At 39.7% G+C, this 23043-nt stretch overlaps 1 protein-coding gene and 1 long non-coding RNA gene across 3 annotated transcripts; one reads left to right on the forward strand and one right to left on the reverse strand.

Moving 5' to 3' along the window:
• The first annotated feature begins 240 nt into the window (after positions 1–240).
• On the forward strand, positions 241–20962 carry LOC147657046 (uncharacterized). Of its 2 annotated transcripts, none has more exons than XM_086911687.1 (3): positions 241–365; positions 18665–18778; positions 20196–20962. In XM_086911687.1, the coding sequence occupies exons 1-3, from the start codon at positions 322–324 to the stop codon at positions 20281–20283; spliced, it is 246 nt and encodes an 81-aa protein (XP_086767813.1). In that variant the 5' UTR covers positions 241–321; the 3' UTR covers positions 20284–20962. The 2 variants fall into 2 exon arrangements, with proteins under 2 accessions (XP_086767813.1, XP_086767812.1); XM_086911686.1 differs by lacking the exon at positions 241–365 and adding an exon at positions 18203–18587.
• LOC147657047 (uncharacterized) lies at positions 19157–22325 on the reverse strand. Its single transcript, XR_015293207.1, has 3 exons — positions 21881–22325; positions 21120–21649; positions 19157–20555 (listed from the first exon to the last, which is right to left on the reverse strand). It is a non-coding gene; the product is annotated as an uncharacterized LOC147657047 (long non-coding RNA).
• Between the last annotated feature and the right edge of the window lie 718 nt (positions 22326–23043).

Below are 23043 nucleotides of genomic sequence, written 5' to 3' on the forward strand. Positions count from 1 at the left end.
AGGGAGGTAAATTTGATGATTTCATTAGTCCACGTTCCGTAACTTGATCATTGGCCGTTGTTGGCGCTGATGGCGCGTCTGGTGGTGGCCGGAAGTGGAAGGCCTCCGCTTCTTATCTCGCCCGCATTAATCACGTCCCCACAGCCTATCAACCGGTTGGAATTCTTTTCCACGCTGGAGATACCTGTCGGCACGTCAGCCCGCGGAGGGATATAAACGCACGTATCCTTGATACCGGCTAGGCATTTCCGTGTAATTGAATGGATTAAGAACGCCCCGTAATCTACCTGCCTCGAGGTTGGAATTGGATACGTGGAAGGTATGCAGAGAACCTATTCGCTGGATTCTCGTGCGAGGCCTGGCGTGTAAGTACATAACATACTGTTCATTGATATTTTAATTAACCATTTTGTCGCCGATGAAAGGAACAGATAAGAAACCAGCGATGAATATTTGAAAAAAAAAAAAGTATACATCGGATGTAAAAATAACCGAGGTATGCTCGGTTGAATAGAGTTTATTATCATTTCTGTGCTTTACAACTTGTGCACCATTCAATGGTGCATTGAACTTCTTACGTCTTTCGATTTCATACGTTCGAACAATGTGAATTCCCGTGTTTGACGTATTGTTAAACTCGTTAAAATTTAACGTCCCTTCCAAGATCTTTAAAAATTTTCCCCCCGTTTCAACAATCATGGAAATTTCTTACAAATACTCGCATCTAATCCCCTTTTCCTATTCACAATTCTATTTTCCTATATTTTATATTTATTAACTCTGCTCAAAATAATTACAATCTACCTTCGCTTCTATAATCGCTACCACTTCTATTTCAATTCATTCGTCTCCACTCGATTTCACAGATTATAAATTCACTCATTACATTTCCTTGCATTTCGAAACCAATCGATCGTCGAGCTTTCGTTCCCCGCCACGACATTCAATTAATTAGGTGCAAACTTGCGGATTCGATGCCACCTACGTAAATAAGCGCAAAGCCGCTTGTGTCGCGTTCGTTAGTAGAGGTAATGCTAATAATAAGCGAAATGAATAAGTTGTTCGAAACAAGGGCGGGGGAGGAGGAGGAGGAGGAGGAGGAGGAGAAAGAGGAGGAGAGGCCTCCGTATCGATTCGCCGAAACGAAGCAACTTCTGCCGAGAGTTCGGAATTATTATCTGCTTGCCACGCGTTACACAGTGGCTCCGCTCGTTAACCGATGTTTACATCGAAGCGAGTTCGAGAGAGCGAAGTCGAGAGAGCGTTACGTCGGGGTTATTAAAGCGTTTTCGACTGTGTGGAGGAGGTTGGGGATGAAGGGGTGGCGGGGAATTAACGTGCGACACGTACGATTTTGAATACATTAACGTGCAAAACATCGACGTTGGCCGACTGCTGAAATATTCGCGCAGCCATTCAGGCGCTTCAATTATGCCAGACACGTTTCAGTCTTTAGGAGAGAGAGAAGTCCTTAAACGGCGGTGTGACAGTGGAACCTCTCTCTCTTTCTCTTGCTTTCTCTCTCTCCTCTTTCGTGGGGGAAGTGCATGAATAGAGTACGGCATTGAAATTACGACCGGTAATTTCTAACTCAAATAGTTGAAGGATTTAACCATGGTTAGCGACCATGGTGTTTGCCGGGTAATGGAATTTCCTAATGATAATTAAATATCGGTCAGGATCTTTTCATCTCGATCCGAAGATTATCCAATTGACACTTCTTGTTCGAATATGCAATTTTTCTATAATATTTTCTATGATTTGTAATCCGTAAGGAAAAGCAACGTTCTTCTCGATGTAAAGACTGTTCACGTCGATTTTTACAGTATCGTCTAGAATATTATAATTTCTAGACTTTCTTCTTTCTATCGAGAGATACATTTCATCATACATTTGGCGTTAAATCTTTCGTATTGATTTACATCTTCTATTCCCTTAAACGAAATCGAATCTCGAATCGAAGGTTAACACGCTTGACTCGGCCACAAGCAAATACTTTTCTCCACTCATCGATCCCGTGTACACCCACCTCCAAACAGATCGTGCGCGATAATACCAGGTTTGAAATCACCTCTCTCCCCTCTCAAAAGTTTTGCGAAGCTCGGACAAGCGCTTAATTAAGCGAATAACATATATCATGTTAACGCCTAACGCTCAACCCAAGTTGTCCTCCCCCCCCCCTGACATCTCGTTTCGAAGTGGAGGAACCGAGCCAACAAGGTCCCCTTGTAACGGGCACACCTACACATCGTTCGTGCGTAGAGAGGAGATACCTGGTGCCTGAGCTGCTTTTCACCGGCTTTCTCATATGTGAGCCACAGAACCAGAGGCTCTTCCTCCGATTCAAAGATGCTCCCAACCCATTCTCCATTCTCCTCTACCGACATCGCACACCTTAACGTGTACTTACATCGCTGCACATTTGCCGGCTAACTAATAGACGGCCCTCCTCCTTCTCTCCCTTCTCCTTTGCTCCCTCATCCGTTCGTGCACCACCTTCTACACACGGCTACCGAACGCGCATCCCGTAACGAAGATATCCTGGAATTACATAGCTCCGCTTGTGTACCCGCACCCTCGGGCAGTCAGCGACCGAGATATCGTGCAGAAGAGATCGAACAGAGCCATGCGGCCCGTGATGATACGTGTGCGATTGTCGTGGCTTCTCTTTGCAATTTGGAGATTTGAAAATTTTTATCCCGAATCGTTAAAGAAATGAAAGGGAATTTTGAAAAGTTTTTTTTTTTTTTTTAGATTCGACTATCCAATTTGAATTCGAGAGATTATTGTTTCTTAAGTTCTCGCCAAGTCTCGAACCTGTTCGATCAAGCTTAGGTTCCATTAGTCACGCGGCTAATTACACCGCACGTTTTCCGCTCAAGATTATCGAACCAGAAGCGAGACGTGTCCTAACTAACTCGACGTTAAACCATCCTTCGAGACCATCGGGTCACCCGGTATATATATATATAACGTACGAGTATAGAACACTTATGCCTTAATTAAAAAGGAGAGAAGGATGGAATTCAATTAGCGTCACACTTCGCATCGTCTTAAGGAGCTGCTTGCTCTCTTTGCTCCACGCTGGACTACGAGATGAAAATTCAACGGAGGGTAATGGAGAACTCTGGTGCTACAAATCGCACCAAAAATAATTCTAGTTTCCCAAGGAGGAAAATATGCTAACGATCTGTAAAGAGGAACTGAAGGTTGCAACTGGAGGGAAGGGGTCTTCTTCTTTGCTCCCTTCAACGATTACGTTCGGCCATGCAACGATTTAAAATGTACAAGCCGGTGTTGCTTTCACGTGAAAATGTAAATAAAATTGACTGGGAGATTAAGGAATGATAAATGGGATAATGATGGAGATATCGCAAATAGATTTGTACACTGATCCAGACAATTCTTTCGTAGATAAATTCGTCGAGGAAAGAAAAGTATTTTGAACCCACTTTAAAATGGGTTGAAGACAGTTTAAATAGACAAATAGGAAGAATAATGAGAGTAAAATTGAATAGGACTGTTAAACTGTTGGAAGAATAGATTAAAAATTTGATGAGTTGATCAATAGAAATTCTCCGGACAAGAATTTCGAGAAAAGAAGTACATTTGAAAAGATTAGATTAAAAAGATAATTCGAGGAGACAAATGGTGGAAAAATAAAGAAAATAGAATCGAACGAATTAAATATTGATGAATTGAATGGATAGGTTCAAATCTTGATGAATATTTACTTATTTCACTAAAAATTCTCCATTTTAACTATATTTTCTTCGCTCCAATATCTTCCTTTAATTTTAATATTATTCCATTCTAGAAGTTGAATAAAATATATCTTTTTGATTCTTTAATTCTCTTTCGATTACTATATTTATCGATTCGATTCATATAAAAATACTTATAGATAGATTTTCAAAATTTACAACAATTTATTTCGAAGCTCGAAACTCTTCTTCGCTTTCTCTTTTGCGCTTGATTACGAATTTGACTTAAACTTACAAACACATATTGAACTCGATCTCGTTATCAGATTCGTCTTACCTATCTCTCTCTTTGAGTGACCCCGATCGTTTAATCGCGAGGAATGAGGGACTGGAGGGAGGCTGTTGCAGTACGCACGCGAGAGAAAACAATTAAAGGCTGTGCGAAAATGAAATTATAACCGATATATACAGGAAAGCATTTCTTCCAAAGATGGTTTCTCCGTGAAACCATGTTCTCTATCCTTCGTCCTTTTTCCATTTTTTTCCCTTTTTTTTTATCCCCCTCCATTAACGAACTCCATCCCAGGACAAAAATAATTTCAACACAGACTGTCGTTGACAGTTTTTGTTCGTTAAGAACCGGATTTGTAAGCATTCGTTTTCCACCAAACTCGATTTTCTTTGCGCGAGAAACCAACGTGGAAAAAAAAAAAAGAAATGAAAGGAGGGAAGGGAGAAACGCGGAGGAAGGGAAGGAAAAGAGAGCAGCCGATGGGATGTTCGCGGAGGATTTCAGAGCGGTGGAATTACTTCCATTTACAGCGGTCCCGATAACGAGTTATTGGATTTCGAAAGATTGAAATTGTTATCTGACATTCCTAAAGACCCACATTACAATATTTTCTCGAATACCTGACGCCCCGAGCTGCTATTCCTATTCCGTTGCCGCTCAACAAATAACCCGCTATATAATGTCATTATCTACTAACTGTAAGCGTTTTCAAACGATCTACTAATATGGAAATGATGAATGGAGTTACGGAGAATTAGATCGGTGCACGCGAAACGTCATTCGGTCAAATAAGGTTTAAACTATCGCAGCATTGTATTCGGTATATATACCGAAAATATTGGATTTTCTTCTATTCTCTCGTTTTAAATAATTAATAATAAATCGTGATATCATAATTCGATATCGAATTGCCTTCTTCTTTTTTAATTAATACATAATTTTTTAAAAGTATATCAAGTTTGCAATGTGATTATTTTTAACAGCAATCAAGATTAATCTCGTTGAAATATTATTACATGTGTTTTTTTTTTTAAGTAATTATACACTCGTTCATTTTATAAGGATTATCAAATGCTAAATAATTCCAAAAATTTGCTTCGATCAAACATACTCGATACGATTCATCGATTAAAAAGTTATCCAAGTAAATTCACACGTATAAGTATTGCTATATGTTTATATTTGATATGCTCTGTGAAATACTGAAATGTATGCATAAATTATCAACGTTATATGCTTACAAGTGCAGTCATTGTGTATGTTGCATCAGCGAAACAAATTCGCTTTTATGTTCAACGAAATAGCAGCTAATTTATATAAACTACCAACGATGCGAAATACAAGATCGAGCTCAAGGGATCGATTTCGTAGCGCTAGGATTTGCCCATTTTCCACGATAAAATCCGCCAAGTGATACGCATAACATAATTCTAAATGGAAAAAAAAAAAATGAAATAAACTCGAATAACTTTTTCAGAAAAGGAAACAACTAACAATGGAATCAATTATCACTGTAACCAAATAAAAAAGAGAGATCTAGATGCAACATGCCACTGTTGCATAAATATTAATCGAGTTAGCAAAAAAATAGAATGGATCATTTCTCTCGCGAGCAAACAAACGAGAAATTATTTTTCTTTTAATTGCTCGCAATATGCGCATGCAAATTGTTTATTATCGTAACCGTGTTTTGATACAATTAGATAACCAAACAATACCTATTATTGAATAATTGTATTCTCGCAATTTTTCATTACTAAAAATACTTTCTTTCTTCCTGTTTCCATCGTGTTTCTCAAACGGCGGATCTCTCTCGATCGCATAATACCTATATATTCCTAGATATTCATTTAACTCGGTGCAACAAAGTATCTTCCTACACATTTTCCTACACACGCTGCACCGAATTCCATCTCTCTCCGCCCTTCCATCCAATCACATTGAACTCAATTACGCGAAACGCAGCGGATCTCCCTCGCGTGCACCCCGAATCTTACCATACAGACGCGATACGCATTAAACAATCGGATTCGTAGCAGGGCGCGGCGATAAATTGGCACGGAGAAAATGAGAAAAAGGAATTCCCCCAGCCACCAGCACGGTATTCCCGTTGTACTCGAATCCGGCTGAACTTGTTGGTGGTCTAGCATCGTGATTAAGACCTGGGCCACCGATAGCAGTAACTTGTTCGATTTGCGACCAAGTTTGTCGCGCAGCGCGAGTATATTCCCTCGATTCATTGCGGATCTAAATTACCAGGAACACGGGGTATACGCGTTTCCTTGCGCGGATCTCCTCGCTGCTCGATCGTGTTCTACCCACACGATTCTCTGTTTCCCGCCACTCCCACGCATTCTAATGGAACTCGAAACGATCAACGAACTTCGAAATCCATGTGTGAATTTTCCATGATTTTTAATAATATTTTTATAGTAATTTTAATTATCCTTTTGGGATACTTGATTGCTGTTTATCACGTGTCGAAATGTAAACGTTTGAACGATCGCAATTTCAATTTGTTCAAAAGATCGTTTTATATTTCGAACAATTGTTTTTTCTTATTTCATGGAATATTCAAGCTCTCGCCGAACAAATATTAAATGCGTGAAATGTTAAAGTATAAAAGAGGATACGTTTGGAGTTAAAAGATCCTTGCCATTCCTAAGCTGATTTAATTGTGGACCACCGAGGAAGAGGAGTGGCACTGAAGGGCCACTCTGAAGCGGCGATGGTCTGTGTTAGAACTCTAGTTTATTGTCGAGGCGGGATGTCCATTAAGTTTGTGACAGAATCCAGGATCCTCTTCGGATGATGTCTTTTCGAGTGTCGCGTGGATAAATCTGTGGAACCGTAAATTTTCTGGAAGCAATTCAACAGCCATAATTCAAGGGCGTGTTGTTTCTTTCGTATACAATTTCTTCCTATACGGTGGAAATATTATTTTTTAAGGGATGTCGTTCGAGAGAGATCATAAGATACAATTTGACGAAAGGATTTAAAGAATCTCATCGTGAAGTCGTACCATAAGAAAGGATTAACCTGGAAATAACAAGAATATACCAGACCGTTGATCTAAATTACGGGGAAAACCAAGGAATGGAGGAAAGGAGCAAAGACGTGTCCCGTTACAGATGCTTCCATTTACCCGCCCTGTCTCTTTACCTTTATCCGCCCCTTAGCCTTTTCATTGTGCACGAAACTTGGGCCACCTTCAACGTGTCCTACCATCTTCCACCTTCGTAAAACATTTTCACATAGTATAAATCTACCAGAATAAACAACTAATACGCGATTAACAATGTTAAATTATAATACATGATTGTATTCAATAAATTCAGATCGCGAAAGATAGATCAAAAACTGTTTCCTCTCTGCGAATAGTCCATATTCGATAATCAACTTATTCATCGAATTATAGAGCACTGATAGATCGCGTAAAGCGCTAACGGATTACACGGAGCATTGATCGTAGTCGTAGCCAGGACACTGATCAAGTCTGATAGGACACTGATGGTCCGGATAAGGCATTATTAATCGGCTCCGACTCGAATTAAATTTGACAGGGCGCCGATCAGATCATTGATTTGTCCGACCTAACGCCATGAATCGGGTTGAAAATCATCTCTATCGAAAACTTACCGAGTTTCCCAGCTTCCCAAGATTCCAAGAAAAATCTCATCCTTAATAAGAGCACTGTGTCCTCGAGCAATTATCCGTAGACCTGCCTTTACGATCGAGGCGACGACATCACGAACAGCTCGTTGTCACGCACGCGCCCCGACTATATAAGCACGAAGACGGAAAACGTAGGCGGTCCAGGGAAAAGCCTGCGGAGTCGTAACGACGGTACGGCGAGCCACGGTAAATCCCGGACTGATATCTTGAGCCCCGGGTTAATCCACCGCCTAGATTACTTCTCATTGCTTAGTGGTGGCGTGGGGCGCGCGTGTACGCGTGTACACACGCGGAGTGGGTATAGGTGAACCGTAGGAGTTAGAGATTGCAACAAAAAGGAGGCAGGTTACGAGAGCGAAAGATTGCTACCGCGCTAGTAATTTCCCGGGATTAATATTTAATATCCTGAACAGCGAGTTTCAGGAGGGGTGAAATGGAGAGGAGCACGGGGAGGAGATATCGTACCCTCTTCTCAACCGCCATCTTCTCCACTCCTCCGTATTTGTCCCCGTTCCGAAGAGAGCAAACGAAAATCAGCAGCTGCGCCGCGCGTATTCCCGGGCGGAACGATGCCTAACCCTTGACCCACTATCGTGCACCCGGTCTTCCAGAAACAATGGGATAATTTTGCGCGGCACGGAACTACGACGCTCGAATGAGACCCGATCGAGCCGTGCTTCCTCTCGCCGCACCGTTTAATCACACACGCCTCCTCCTCCTCCTTCTCCTCTTCCTTCGGGTTTCCAGTTTCTTGCAATCATCGCGACTCGTCGAGGCATCGTGGAGGCAGATTGGAGCGTCTTTCGACCCCCGGAAATGTCGCGGCACTCTCTCGTTCGGAACAATGACGGGACGATTTAAGTTTGACATCTTTCTTTGCCACCATCGACCTCTGACTAAGCTTTTTTTCTCCCGTTCTATCCATTCTTCTCCATTCTTTTTTTCTTTTTTTTTTTTTCCTTTTATCTTCGCGAGTTAATCTTTTATACGCCCGGTTCGAGGCAGCAGCCGCGAAATTTAAACGATCAATTTATGCGCCGGAATAGAATTCGACCGACCAGAGGAATCCGCTATGACAGGGAAATACTATGTCGCGGAAACAATTCGACAGGATGGAATTGCTGACCGATGAAACGGAAGTCGATCGAACTTTTCTCCATTCGAAGCTCCATGCAATCGTACACGTTCCATTCTCTCTCTCTCTCTCTCTCTCTTTCCCTGTTTCTCGCGCTCTCGCCCCTCCGTTTCCATCATTTCGTTCTCTCCCTTCGCTCTTCACTGTTCCACCGGCTCCAATCACCAAATCCGACCGGGCGCAGGTTGCAAGTACCTACTTCTGCAAAAATCTTGGCATACCGGTTCTAGAGGGAGCTCGAGAATTCGAAGAAAAGCGCGAGCGGAATGCACACCGCCGTTATTTCAAGCGCAGATTACCACCGATCTCTCGTGATTTAATCCAGGATCCCCGTATCTGGGCCACGTCATTTCGTTCTTCGAACCAACGTTTCAACGGAATTCCCTTCTATTTCGCTTTTTTCCCCCTCTCCTTCCCTCCTCCTCTTCGTCAAGTTTGACGAACAAAGGAACGGTGTACCGGGGCGATACCGGATAAACAATCGTTGCTCTGAGAACTCAACTCGAATCGTGAATCGAACGTGATTATCGGCGTAATTACGATTTTATATCTGTCTTCTGAAAAAAAAAAAAGCTTATGAGAACAAACGAGTTAATATTAACAAGAGATTTGATACAATTGATAAAATATCACGCGACGTATAATCGTTTTCCACACACAATATCCATTGAAAGTTATCTTTGCTGAAATTCTTCCCTTCTCCTTCTATAAAAGTTCTCGATCCAAAAAGGCCTTCGATTTAAGAGTACCGTAAGATAAAGTAATACTCAATCTTCTCAACAAAATTTCATTGAAGCAACCGCAAGTGATCTCTCTATAATAACGATAAATATCTGCCGCCATTTCCTGCCGAGGGCACACAAAAGAGAGTATTCGCCGATCCTACTATTGAAATCGATCTAATACCACCAAGATTAAATCATCGATTCTCGATCGAACAATGATTCGAAGAAGAACTACGAGCAGGGATGGACAAGGGGTGGAGAACAATCGAATCTCGTAGGCGAAGCAATCCATCTGCCTGCATCCCTCCTCTTCCCTTATCCAACCGTAGTTTCATAGGGGGTGGACGAAGGGGGTGAAGCTCGAGCCGCTTTTGTAAAATTCCAACGGCCGCGAGAACACGTGTGGAAAACGCGTTAGCGGTCGCGTCTCTCCGCATCTCTCCCCCGTTTCAATTATCTAATTGAAAGTGACGGCGGACCCTCGATCCGACACCTCAACCCCTGACCTATCCATCGCCTCCCTTTCGTGTTCCTTCGTCCCCTTGGTTTCCGCTCGTAACACGGGAAAGGATGGCCGGCCACCATCCGAATGTAACGTACACGATAAATTGCTCATACCTCGCAGGATCCCTTCTTCCACCCAAGTAGAAACGGGAGGTCAATAACTGTTAAGGATTCCTATCCGCTTTTGTTCAAGGCACGAACGGTGACCAATGAAGGCAATAACCAACGGTTAGAAACGCGTGTGGAAACTCCTGTTCCTCGAGCCTGCAATTACGCCGCACGCCGCATTACATGCCCCTTTCTTTCCTTCTCTCTCTCTCTCTCTTTTTCTCTGTGTATGCGATTCCCTTTGCCATTTTCGTGTACTTTGCTACTGCGGACAAAAAATTGGTACGAGGCTTTCTTTTCTAGTATCTTCTTCTTGTCTATTTTTAACGTATTAACACGTTCGATAAAAGAACGATTCTAAAAATCAGAATAAATAATACGGGATAGAATTATTGACAAATATAATGTACAGAAATGTTGATGAAGATTTATTAAGATATCAAATCGTTTTATATAACTTTAATTACTTATCATTTGATAAATAAGTAATCTCAAAATATCTGAAGAAAAAATTAATTATAAAAAGGATATTCTACGTACTTTTTGTCCTCAACTTTTTTATTTCCTCTTTCCATCTCGTCTTTCATGGCTGCTACCCGTACGTTCCCGTGGGTTCGCATCCATCTAGAAGAAGGATCATGCCCGAAGCTCACGCTTGGCAACCAGCACACGAACACGCCACTGTTCTCTCCAAGACTAACAGTTAGGGAGTCTTTTTCGCTAGATTGGGCGCAAACCTTGCCTGTACATAACGGGAGGGCTGATACAACCCTATATTCGCGATCCTTGCCAACAGCTCCAAGATGCGACCGCGCTCCCTCGTTTACGGTTTTGTTGATGAACAGGAGGAAGCTTCCACCGGTTTCAGGTTGAACGCGCTGACACAGAAGCCCTGCAGACGTCTATGGTAAGCTGTACGTCGAATCGCGATGCGTAAACTGTTGGTGGGGGATTTCTCGAATCTGAATCAGCACGATGCGTTTAATTTACTGATTGTCATTGGACATATAAGGAGTTAAGGAAAGATCTCACGAGATTTGGATTCCATCTCATTGTCCATGCATCTTTCTCTTCTGTCTCTTCGAAAATTTAATTTTATACCAATATTAATCGTTTTATGGTCACCGTTACTCGATGATTCGTAATTTTCAGAGTGTGTCCTGAAAAATAAAAAATAATTAGTCCAAGTGTGTAATAATTATGTTTTTTCGTTTCATTCTCAAAAGAAATTATTACACTTCCTTCTTCTAATTCCGCGCAAACAATGGATTTGTTCCAGTTTCGAACAACGCTAATAAAGAATCAGGATTCAGACGGTGGAGAGAAATGTTCGATCGTAAACAGAGGCGACTGCACGTCGCTTTTCATGCGATACGACAGCACGGTAAGTAAGAAACGATGGAAACTTTTCTGCTAAGGTACGCGCGAATCCAAACGCATACCGTGATCTCACTCCGGGAATTTGTTTCCAGGAAAAGATGCGGTTACTTTGTACCCCCGGATAGTTTTCTTGCGCGCGTCTGCAGAAATGCATTCTATTAGAATGGTTCGAGTAATAACGCGTACTCCCCCTCTCCCAAGGAATAGAATTTAAATTCAACCACGGAACGGTGTGCAACTTTAAACGCATCGAGAAGAAAATTCAAATAATATTACACTCCTACTCGAATTCTGATGATGATCCGGATAAATTTTGTGCGTATCTTGTTTTTATTAACGTATTAATTAAAAAAACGTAATTAAAAATTACGTTTCGAAATACGATTTTTAAAGATGGATCGAAATTTGATTGAAGTTAAAAAGGGATATTAAAAATTTGACATAGATTTATATAAAATAAAATCTGCAATCATTGCTCAAGGATTAGTTCAAGCTTGATTGAGAATCGCAATCCATGGATTATAAATCTAATAATTTTAAAGACGAGGAAAAATATTCTATTCAATAATATCCGATTAATATGATTCGACGGTGCAAACGATCGAGAAGAATAATTGAAAGAAGAAACTGAGTCGATGAAAATTCGAGGGATGGGTAACGCATATAAGAGCGTTCAAATTCATACGTTCCACGTAAAGGGAAGGAGCGAGTGGAATAACAAAGAGCGAGGTTATAAAAATTCACGTCAGGCAGTGAACGTTAACAAGAAAGTGTATGTAATCAAGAATTTCCGAGGCAGTCGGCCACCATCGTCACGGACTCGCATTAGATGCTTCCCTTTATTTGCTGCAACCAGACACACTCGTTCTCGCAAAACCGAGAGACAATCCACGCCCGAGGAACGGTGAAATACTGAACAGCAATAAGGCTGGAGGAGTTTCGCGAGGCTCACGGATCGCTGCAACTTTCCTTATGATGCTTAAAAGAACCTCGAGCATGGTGTTCTTACGCTCCCTCCCTCCCTTTCTCTCTCCATAAATTGAAACTAACACTTCTTTGCGAATTTTAATGCAACCCGTAGGTATGCCCCGTCGGTTGCTACGTCGTGTTCGCGGAAAATTGTCTTTAGGGATTTCGCAGTTCGGCAAAGGAAGAAGGAATTTTCGAGATAGTTTGCGTAGTTTGTACTGTTTGAGGATTCCGTAAGACGTATCTTCTTCGAAGCGAGTTCCACTCCGTATTTCGTCAGCATTTTCAGCCGGCTTAATCAGAGCCCCGGGGATATATCGAGATATACCAATTCGGTATTCAATACCTAACCCGGGGCCCAGAAACTTCCAACTTCTTCGAGGAGAGGCAAAACTCCGAAAGCTTGGAAGGATTTCCGCGGATCCGCCTCAATCTTTATCGCTTTCATGCGAATATTTGTTATTAAACATCCTCGTATAATTTTGGAGAAGGGGATAATTCTAAACAATTGTTCGAAAACAGCTCATCTTAATCCGTAAATTCGAGACGCATTTAATAATTCAGGTTTATCAGAGAAATATCTTTGAAACGTTGCACGGATTTGCCCCCCAAGTTGTTGGTAACTGCACCCGAAATGCCATTAACGTCCATTCGGGGGGTGAGAAACGAAAGCGGTGTTCACGATCCATTCGCATCAGTTGCAATCACATCGCTAACCAAACCGACCAAACTGTACCCGGTGTTCAACATTTCTCTCCATAAGCTTCGAACGAGGCGCCGCGATAAAACGAGGGTGTAACAACGGTGGATCGTGGGAATTGATCGTATGGATACGTTACACGAATGTTCTTGGAAAAAGGAACATCCTTTTCGTACCGATTGTTTCCTCTACGCGTTTCGTTCTCCAAATTGGATCCTGATTTTTACTTTAAAAGCCTATTAAAATTAATTTGAACCGCTATAACTCCGAAGACAGTGACTTCCGGACAACGAGTGAAAAACCATTAGAAGCGCGGAACCTTCCTCTTTAAAATGCTCTTTGGTTCATCCCGATACGATTTCCCGTTTCTGAGATATCGCCGTGCGAAGAAAAGAATAATTTTTAATCGTTTAATATCTTCGTTCTGAATACTTATTCGTATTTCTCGCTCGCACCTCGCCTCACCGACCTATACCAAACTCCAAACAAGCGACTTCTTGGAAAAACGTAGTATTTACACGATTCGTAGAAAAATATATAGGTCAGTAAGTCACAGGCCCATTCATATAAACATTATATTGTCTTAAATGCTACGAAACTTTATATCTCGGAAACGAATTGAGATATCGGGATAAATGAAAAAGTGATTTCAATGGCATGTTTTTCTGCACATTCTGAGTACATTTTGATAACGAAATTTCCAATTTTTTCTCATGTTTTTTCTACGAAAAATCGAAATTGTATTTATAATTTTGAATAAATTTGTTGTTGCCACGCGAAATATATATATATAGAAAATATAATTTAACACGTGTTTTACAATACACGTATTTTTCATTCGATAAATCAACATGTTTACATCAATAAATGCATAAAAAAAAATGAAAGAAAAAAAATATTTATGAGAGCAGGAAAAACAATAAAAACAACTGTCCCACCTCATCAGTCGAAACGTTAATAAAACGGTGTTCACGATGTACTTGGTACACCAGCTTCCTCCTATAAACATCGAGGGTAGTTTCCAATAACAGGACGCCCTTTTTCCGCGTGTTTCCAGGGCCAAGTCCCCGGTCAACGTGCAAAACAATCGGAAATGTCGCATGCAATTCGACACGTCGTTGAAAAAGCGTGGTCTATATTTGCGAAGAGCGCGTTTCCGTGTGCTTTTACGGTGATCAGTTCTGGCTTTTGCCCCAAAGCCACACCATCACTCCCGCCGCCATCATCGTCGCGTGCCGCGGGATAGGAGGGTAAGCATTAAACGCAGATGGCGTCAATTTTACGCGGTGAACATACAATTCAACGGTCTGCGTGGGAGAGAACGCGAAGCAAGAGTGCGTATATCCGTCTGGAGAAGGAGACTTCATCTCCCTATCCCTTTTTCCATATCACATTATACATCGTACGAATCCCCATAGTCCTCGATTCGCTCGAAAAAAAAAGGAAAAAAAAAAAAACGCACGCAACCGAACTTGAATTATCGTTGAAGCGAGAGATTTTTTGTCTGGCCCGGAAGAGATCCCTCGCTATTTTTGTCTTCCTCTCTCTCTTTCCGTGCGATGGGGCGAGGTTTGCCAGGCCGAGGGACACGTATGGAGGTGTAATAAAAATTCACGTTGCGTTTGGCTACACCGAACCCGCTATATTAACCCCCCACCGCCTGGGGGCGTATTTCGCGGCGAGACGTGTTGCGTGCGTTGCCGAATAAAAACGTAAACCCGTTCCGAGTGACGATACTCCAGCTTAATTATATTAGTTTATTGTTTTTCCCACGGCCGCTTGTTATATTCTTTTCATGTTTTCATTTATTTTCCATTTTCCCTCCTTTTTTTTCTTTTTTTTTTCAATTAAGATTATTTCACCAATATTTCTCCTCGATCCTTTTTGCCGTATGATTAATTGTACAAGAAGTCAAATTTTGTAATATGAAATTTTTAAAAAGATCGGAGCGATACGGATTGAAATGGCGGCTATTAATTTCTCGGCTCGTTTCTTTAAAATTTAAAGAAACGATCCGATATACAGGATTGAGAAAATGAAGAATTATAAATAATAATACGTGTCTTAATTTCTGTCGCTCGTATCGTTCTCAAAGTTTTAAGGCGAAGAGACAGCCTATCTTCGATCTCGACGTTCGACATTAAGACGTGAATATTTATCGGGAATCGAAGTCGACGTACCGCAGTAATTGAAACACGATTTCTCCATTTGTACCCGACAGTCACCGATCCAAGGATTCTTTCTCCCATAAGCTCTATTCGCTAGTGAATCGCTTGGATTAGCGTACAAGATATTTTTATCCTACATAAATCCGTTCAAAAAGAACCGTACTGTACTGTTTTTGATAAGTTTAAATAATTAATATAACACACATAATTGTACGCATATAATTTCGATTATAATTAGAAAAATATTTAAAGAAGAAAATATTTCTCTTCTCGTCATTATATCGACACGGTATATCTTCTTTTACCATCATCCTGCACGATACTTAAATAAAATCGAATCTTATTCTATGCTGTAATCAAATATGATGTCACACAAGCTTCCATCATCATCATGGTTAACGATGATCCCATTTCAGCTCGCTCTAATTACGACAAAATGAAAGGGGAAAAAAAAAAAAAAAAGAACTGTTCTTCACAATTCTCCAACGTTACGGATTTACGTATCGCATATCGGATCAGCGGAAAAGTTTCCGCATCGTCGAAAACGTTATCTTCATAACCCGCCTCGTTATTATCAAACACAATTCTCCGTTATATCTCTCAAAGGCAGTAACCTGTGGGTCATCCGAATTTTATAACGTATTAAAAGCACCGATAATGCACCTACATAATTACTTGATACAATATACATAATATCATCACTTTAATAGAGTATCATCTGCAACGCCGCTCCGATGCGACTCCGGATCACGCAATCGTTAACAACCGTGAAACTGTGTACACGGCGCGAGCTTAATGGTAATCTGTCGACGGAAACAAACTTCAAACTTCGATCAATCTCGACTAGTCGAGATCTACGTATACTTACAGACTGGTCGCGCGCACCATCCCTTTCCCGTATTTCATTCCCTATATCGCAGTTGTAACAGCTGCTCGCTATATTTTTTCGCAGTTGTAAATTATTGCGCCATTCGTTCAGTTTTCTTGAGATATCCATGACGATAGTTTATACCCGCGCTCCTTCCCAAAACGCGTGCCGCATCGATGCGTGACGCACGCTGCTGCACTTGACATGCGTACAACCGATGCACATCTTGCAAGTCAAGTTGCCTCGATGGAGTTACCCAGATTTTTATATCTGTATACAAATCGATTTCGAGGTATTCAATCATTATTTTTATTGAAACATGAATATTAAATTAATCTCTTTCTTTTCACAAATGTGCAAACGATTTCTCTTCGATTAAAACCCAACATTTTCCTTGGGTTAAAAAAAGAAACAACCGATCTTCTCAGGGAAAATAATTGTCTTAATACACGTGTCTTCTGAATTATTTTCAGTATAAATATCAGAGATTCGACGCTTGGAATTCAAAGATCCTTTTACACGTTGAGGGAAACAAAAAGAATGTACCTTTAAAATTCCGATACCGCGTTTCTTCATAAATTCGATAAACGGCAGATTATGTTCGTTCGACTCGAACCAATATTCTTCCTCGGCATTCCATCACTCGTTTCTTTCGTTTCCTGTCGCGTCTCTGAATCTCTGAATCTCTCAATAGAGAGAGAGAGAGAGAGAGAGCAATGCGCGTGGCACGTCGCATCTCCTCGATGCACGAATCGGTCTCAGTTTTCCAACACAAGGGGAACACACCAAGGGTGCCTCAGAATATCCGTCGAGAGCATGCCAAGAGCACCCTAATCGCGTCTTAATCTAGTCGAGGATGCGCAAGACTCGTGATCCATAGGACCATTTCGTTCGAAGGGGCAGCAGTTAGGACCACGCCTCCTCCATCTGCAAGGACTAAGCCCAGGTTTGATCCCTTTAGTAAAACTAAGTCTCGAAATAATTCAATAACAACATTAGTAAGTAAGCAACGCCTCCTGTTACTCTCCTGCTTTCTTCATACGTGCCTTTGTGCACGTGCGTTTCCCTCTGCCGACCCAGCGACCCGTGACCCGACTCGTCATGCCTCATCCCACCCGAATTACCCGACCCCCTCGCAGACTTCCACGTCCCTCGAGATTGATTCGATGCTAATACCGACCGACTAATTGCACGCTGCCAAGAATCGAACTGGAACAGGGCGTGACACCGCGTGACGAGTCGACGACAAGCTCGCTCGATTCCAAAGATTCGAAGGGTGAAGATTCTCTCGTTTTTTAAGGTGTAAAGGTCTGGTCCGTTTATTATTAACCACGTCGGTTTCATTCTCTCGCGAAACAGCTTATTGGACACTTACAAAGTTAAGCTCGATCGCGTAGGAGAAGGTAAGAGGCGAAAATTCTTATCGGTTGACGTTCGAAGTTTCCAAGTTCCTGCGGAGTTCACTTTCAGAAAGTTAACGAGCTTCTTAACTATTCATTCGAATCCTTTGAACGAGACGATAAGCAATGCACCGGACGAGTGTAAAATCGGACGAGTTTGTGGGATGAAAATATTTTTCATTTCTCGCGGATAGTGTATCAGTGGGTATATCTTTCTCTGTGGATAAGCAGGGTACAGTTATCGTGAAATATGAGTCTGACGAAATGGAGCAATTGCATATCGCCTCGATCCACCGACGACACGTAAGTAAACTGTCAGCGGAGTACAATAAATCTAAGAAATGTCGGTAACCTGAATTTCCACCATAATATCCGTGCTTGGATGCAAAGGAAATAGAATAAGTAGATGCATTTTATCGTGTCACGAGGCTCGCATGAAAATTCGCCAAATTACACGCGCAGCTATTTCCCGCAGCTAAAATCCTGCTCTAAAACATACCGATACATTCGCATTACACGGTTTCGTGCACCATGCTCATAACCAGAGTAATCTTCTCTGTATTCGCGAATCTAGGAATTTGGTATTCCGTTTTTCGTCTCGTCTCGAGTTTCGACGGGATTCTAATTGAAAAGACGAGGAGGAGGAAGAGGAGGAGGCAACAGAGTCGCCATGGATCCTCGCAAAAGGGAATCGTCTTCGTGCATTAATCTTTCCTCGTCGCCGGCGGAAACGAAACGAGCTAACAAGAAATTGCGCAATCGTCGTACATCTTCAACGGCGCAACTTTTGATCCGTGCTGGTTTTTGTCTCATAAATAGACCAGTTAGACTGGCAACACGCAGCCAAACACATGGCCAGACAAGACCACCAGAAAGGCTCGTCCTGGGCGGCATACACTTGGGAGCATCTGGCTTCGCAGTGACGATAGCCTCGTTAGTCACACCACTCTCGTCCTCTTGTAATTTTATTAACCGTCTCGTGTAAGATGGCTCGTTCAGACGCCGTCACTTTCTAATTTTTACTCGAATGTTTCAGCGTTTCGCTATGCCAATGGAGATCAGACTCTGAGGTTTACTCGTTGTTCGTATTCGGATCGATGGAATACAAAGATCAACTGCACGACATCTCATGGGGTATTATCATCTTTGGGTGAGTAATTAAATTTTACCTATAACAAAAAAAAATTTTAGATAAAAGTTGAATGAATATGAAAATTGAAGTAATATTTTAAGTAGGAGTATATATTTTTCGATACATCGATAGATGCATATTATTTATGCTATAATAAAATATTGGATCAATATTATAGCAAAAAATCATTAGTTTAGAAGATATTTAAAAATATTCAATTATTTCTTGATACTAATAATCTTTTGACATCTATAAAGAGTATCAAAATCTATCTAATAATGTATAAAAAAATATATTCCATTTAATAAAACGAAAATAATCTTTAAATGCTTCTTATGTGTATATCTACAAAAAAATTAATAGCAATAGAATGTACTCTAATTGAAATCATTCAACTTTGATTAAAAAACATTTTTTAATATTATAAAAGACAAACGAGATATTACATTGTCAATATAATTAATATCAAATATTCGATGTAACTTTATTACTTGAAATATATCACTTGCTTTTAGAAATATTAAAAAAAATTTCAGAAAAAAGTTAAATAAAATATTTTTTATTATTATGAAAAATAAGTGAAATAGTTTAAGTAATGAAGTTAGATGAAATAAATAAAAAAATTTATATCCTGTGCATCCCCTTTTCTCCATCCTATAAATTCCATCCTATATATATCTTATGAAACCTATATCCTTCAAATCTTTAGAAATAAGTAAATTGATAAAAAAAAAATTAATTGTTGATAATTCAGAATAAAAAGATAACTATATGAAAGGTAAGTAAACAGGTAAGTAAACTATCAGTTTAAACTGCAAAAAAATAGTAAATTAAATAGTATAAACAATTTTTCAAAGTTTCTGGCTAAAATTTTCGATTTTTTAACAAGAGAATATGATATGTAAAGAGGTGGCACTAAATTAATATCTTTTTATTTTAATATAACTTCCTTCCTAGCCGTGAATAGTGGACTTGCGTTTGCCATACAATAGCCTGGGTCGCTGCATATATCACGCGCTTTACACACAAGTGTTTTGTTTATCTGCACTGACTCTACTCGTCCAACTATATATAGAATGGTCCCTGTTTGTACAGCAAACTCTCCAAAACTCCAAAATTTCACTCGAACAATACTCGAAATCCTTTGCTAAAGAACTCTCTGAACGAGGTCAATCCCGAAGACTTCCATATCCAACTTTTCTTCTCGTCCAAAAATATATTCCATCAATGTTCATAAATGTCAGGTCACAATCATTGTGTAATAAACGGTGGTCTAGCATAATTCTTGTGCAAAGAATGACCAAGAAGAATAGAAAAAAATATGACAAGAAGATCCAGTCAATGCACGCCGCTCCAGGCAAACCGTGACGATTAATTATCAAGGCCCAACTGTCACGGCCTCCGTGAAATCATTAATTTCTTCTGGAAATTTTAGCGCGAATACCGCTTCGTTCCCGCCACCACGGATGTATATACGCGACAGGGAAGCGCAAGATTCCACGTTGGATATTAGGTTGAGGTAATTACAGCCATTAGTTCGCGTATACATCAATTATCGATGACACGATGACATGAATCTGCCGCTTGGAGGCATCCCTCACGATGGAAATGCTTGGGCGCTCTCTAAGCATGCATCATCCGCGCAGAATCGTTACCCAATGTGTGTTGTCCACGTGCCTCGTATTCTCCATTGATTAATAATTTCGCGATTGAAGAATATGGATTTAATGAGCAAACGAATATATTTTTGTGTGGAACATAATTTAATGTAAAGGAACTGGATGAATATATGCATCTGTAAAATAGATGAGAATATTGTTATTATTCTTATGATAAAAAGATATGTGATGAAATAAATAATCATATATAAAAAATATGTATATATAAACATGTATTGAGAGTGAATGATTGTTATAAGTTGAAATTGAATGTGTGCTGAATTAAATTTAAAATTATGCATTTGTATAAATATATATTATAGAATTCGTGTATACTTAATTCTGTTTTTATACAATGAATGCGTAAATAAAAAAATCGCATAAAAAAGTGATATAACAATTGATTTGCAAAATATAAAATATAAAAACTTGTTTTGAAATAAAACGAACTATCTAAAAAACAATTGAAAATATAGAAATACACTTGATTTGTATTATTTGTATGATCATATATTGTGTAAAAATAAACTGTGTAAAAAAAGAATATGTATAATTCTATTAATTTTTAATTCTAGACAATCATTTTCAGAAGCAAAAATTGAGAGTGTTATGACTTTTATAAATTGATACATATTTATCATTTTCCTTTCTGTAAACAATATAAAAATAATTATTTTAATAAATAAATATTGTTTACTTACATTTGTTTCATTTTTCTCTCCAAGCCAAGAAAAAACTTTGTAGTTATCTATTATTAATCGTTCTATCTTGATATTTCGAATCATGGTCGTTTATAAGCTCAGATAAAAAAGAAAAATAAGCGGGCAGATCATTATTTTCTAAAGGCAGAAGATTACTCGAATCTCGATGAAAAGCTCATTAGCCCAAATAGAAATTAGAAACGCGTAACTAAAATGCATCTAATGGCGGTTGGGCCCCTTTTCTTTATCGTGTCATTAAGAACCAATTTCGGCGGCTTCTATTAATCATGTCAACTTGAAATCTCAAGGGATCACTATGATATCTATGGCCATGATTATTGGTCAATTTTCTTTCAGAAATATATCACTTAACAGTAAGACTCTCATAAATTTCAAATAAATAATATAAATGTTCTTGCACAATTAACGTTTCGTAATATTTGTGCAAAAATGTTGTTCGTGTTCTCGTTACATATCCAGGAAGTTTATTCAAATACTTTCTCATAAAAAATTTATCTCTTTCTGAAATTCTGAAATACAAAAAAAAAGTTACGTATTCTATTTAAAAAATTCAAAGTCGCTTTTATATCTGCTAAACAAATGAATTATTTATAAAATCATTTTATCCGTTCCATCTCTAGTATCGTGCAATTTCCATGTCAAACAATTTTTCTTGCAGCATACTTTTAAAAGTCATTCAAAATGAACAAGTGACTCAACTTTACAACTTGTCATTTTTAATTTAAATACAAATAAGTAACCTGTCATTCTCAAGATGTCCACTGGCCATCTGTTGTTATAAAATTCCGCAATTAGTCAACACGGTAATGGTTTCGTGTTCTTTGCGCGTCTCTTTAAATTCTCTCGGTGCATGCTCATCAACGATCCTCTTCTTGTTCTTATTTTCAAAGTATAATGCGGGTTGCGTGACCGAACGTCACCGTCGCCATCTCAAAACGAGCGGCGTCAAACCGGTTCGCCGATATTAAACCATTTTCCCATGTTACCGGCGTTGGAAAAAATGATCGTTATGCGTTAAGCCGTGCCGATATAATTGCCGTACGACCATTATAGCTTTCCATTCGTATTTTTATCCATGTCTCGAGATTACTTTGCACTCGTCTAAACCGGTTCAATTTCCTGACAATTTAATGATTTCACCGGTCGATCGGCCATCTTGCGACTAATTCCAAATCCACGCTAACCATCGAGTCGATATTTATATTTATACATTGTCGATTCTGAAAAATTAAACATTTAAAGTTAGTTTTAGGCATTAACTAGATATGGATCGAAATTTAATTTTTTACATCCTTGAATTTGAAACTTTTTGAAAATTCTTTTATTTTCTCCTTTTTCTTTCCCTTTTTTCCCACAAAAAAACCTGTATACTTACCACAGTAATATTTATCGATATTGGCAATATTATTCATCGTATATGAATTCGAGATTCGAAATTTCGAAACTTTTTAAATTTGAGATTTAAAGGTTTGAAAGTTTACGTCATCCTTGATACCAACGTATAATTTTATTCCCCATCCTTTATTCTCTCGATCACGACACGAGTGTATCTGAATCGATACCAGAGCTTGTAAAAATTTCCAAGACAGGGTGTCTTAATTGACTCAGGTTTTAAACGTTCCACCGAAACACCTGATATATCCGTGAAGAAGCGACGCCTGTTCGAGGAACCTCATCGATAATTAGAAAACACAAGATCGAACTCTGTCTACGTGTACAACGACTCGTTTCACGATACGGAACTGCCCTCTTGGGTGAATAAACCCATAGATATAATGCATGGACATCCAGTCGGGCGAGCCATGCGATAAGATATAGAGAGACGGTGCACAAAGTCCCTTGGGACCAGTTGAGGTCTTAATTACTATCCTCTCATGGTGGAATGCCGCGTTATCGTGCGGTT

This window comes from Apis florea, unplaced genomic scaffold (assembly GCF_048593485.1).
Source record: "Apis florea isolate Af1SG1 unplaced genomic scaffold, ASM4859348v1 contig_3326_pilon, whole genome shotgun sequence".
Lineage (NCBI taxonomy): Eukaryota > Metazoa > Arthropoda > Insecta > Hymenoptera > Apidae > Apis > Apis florea.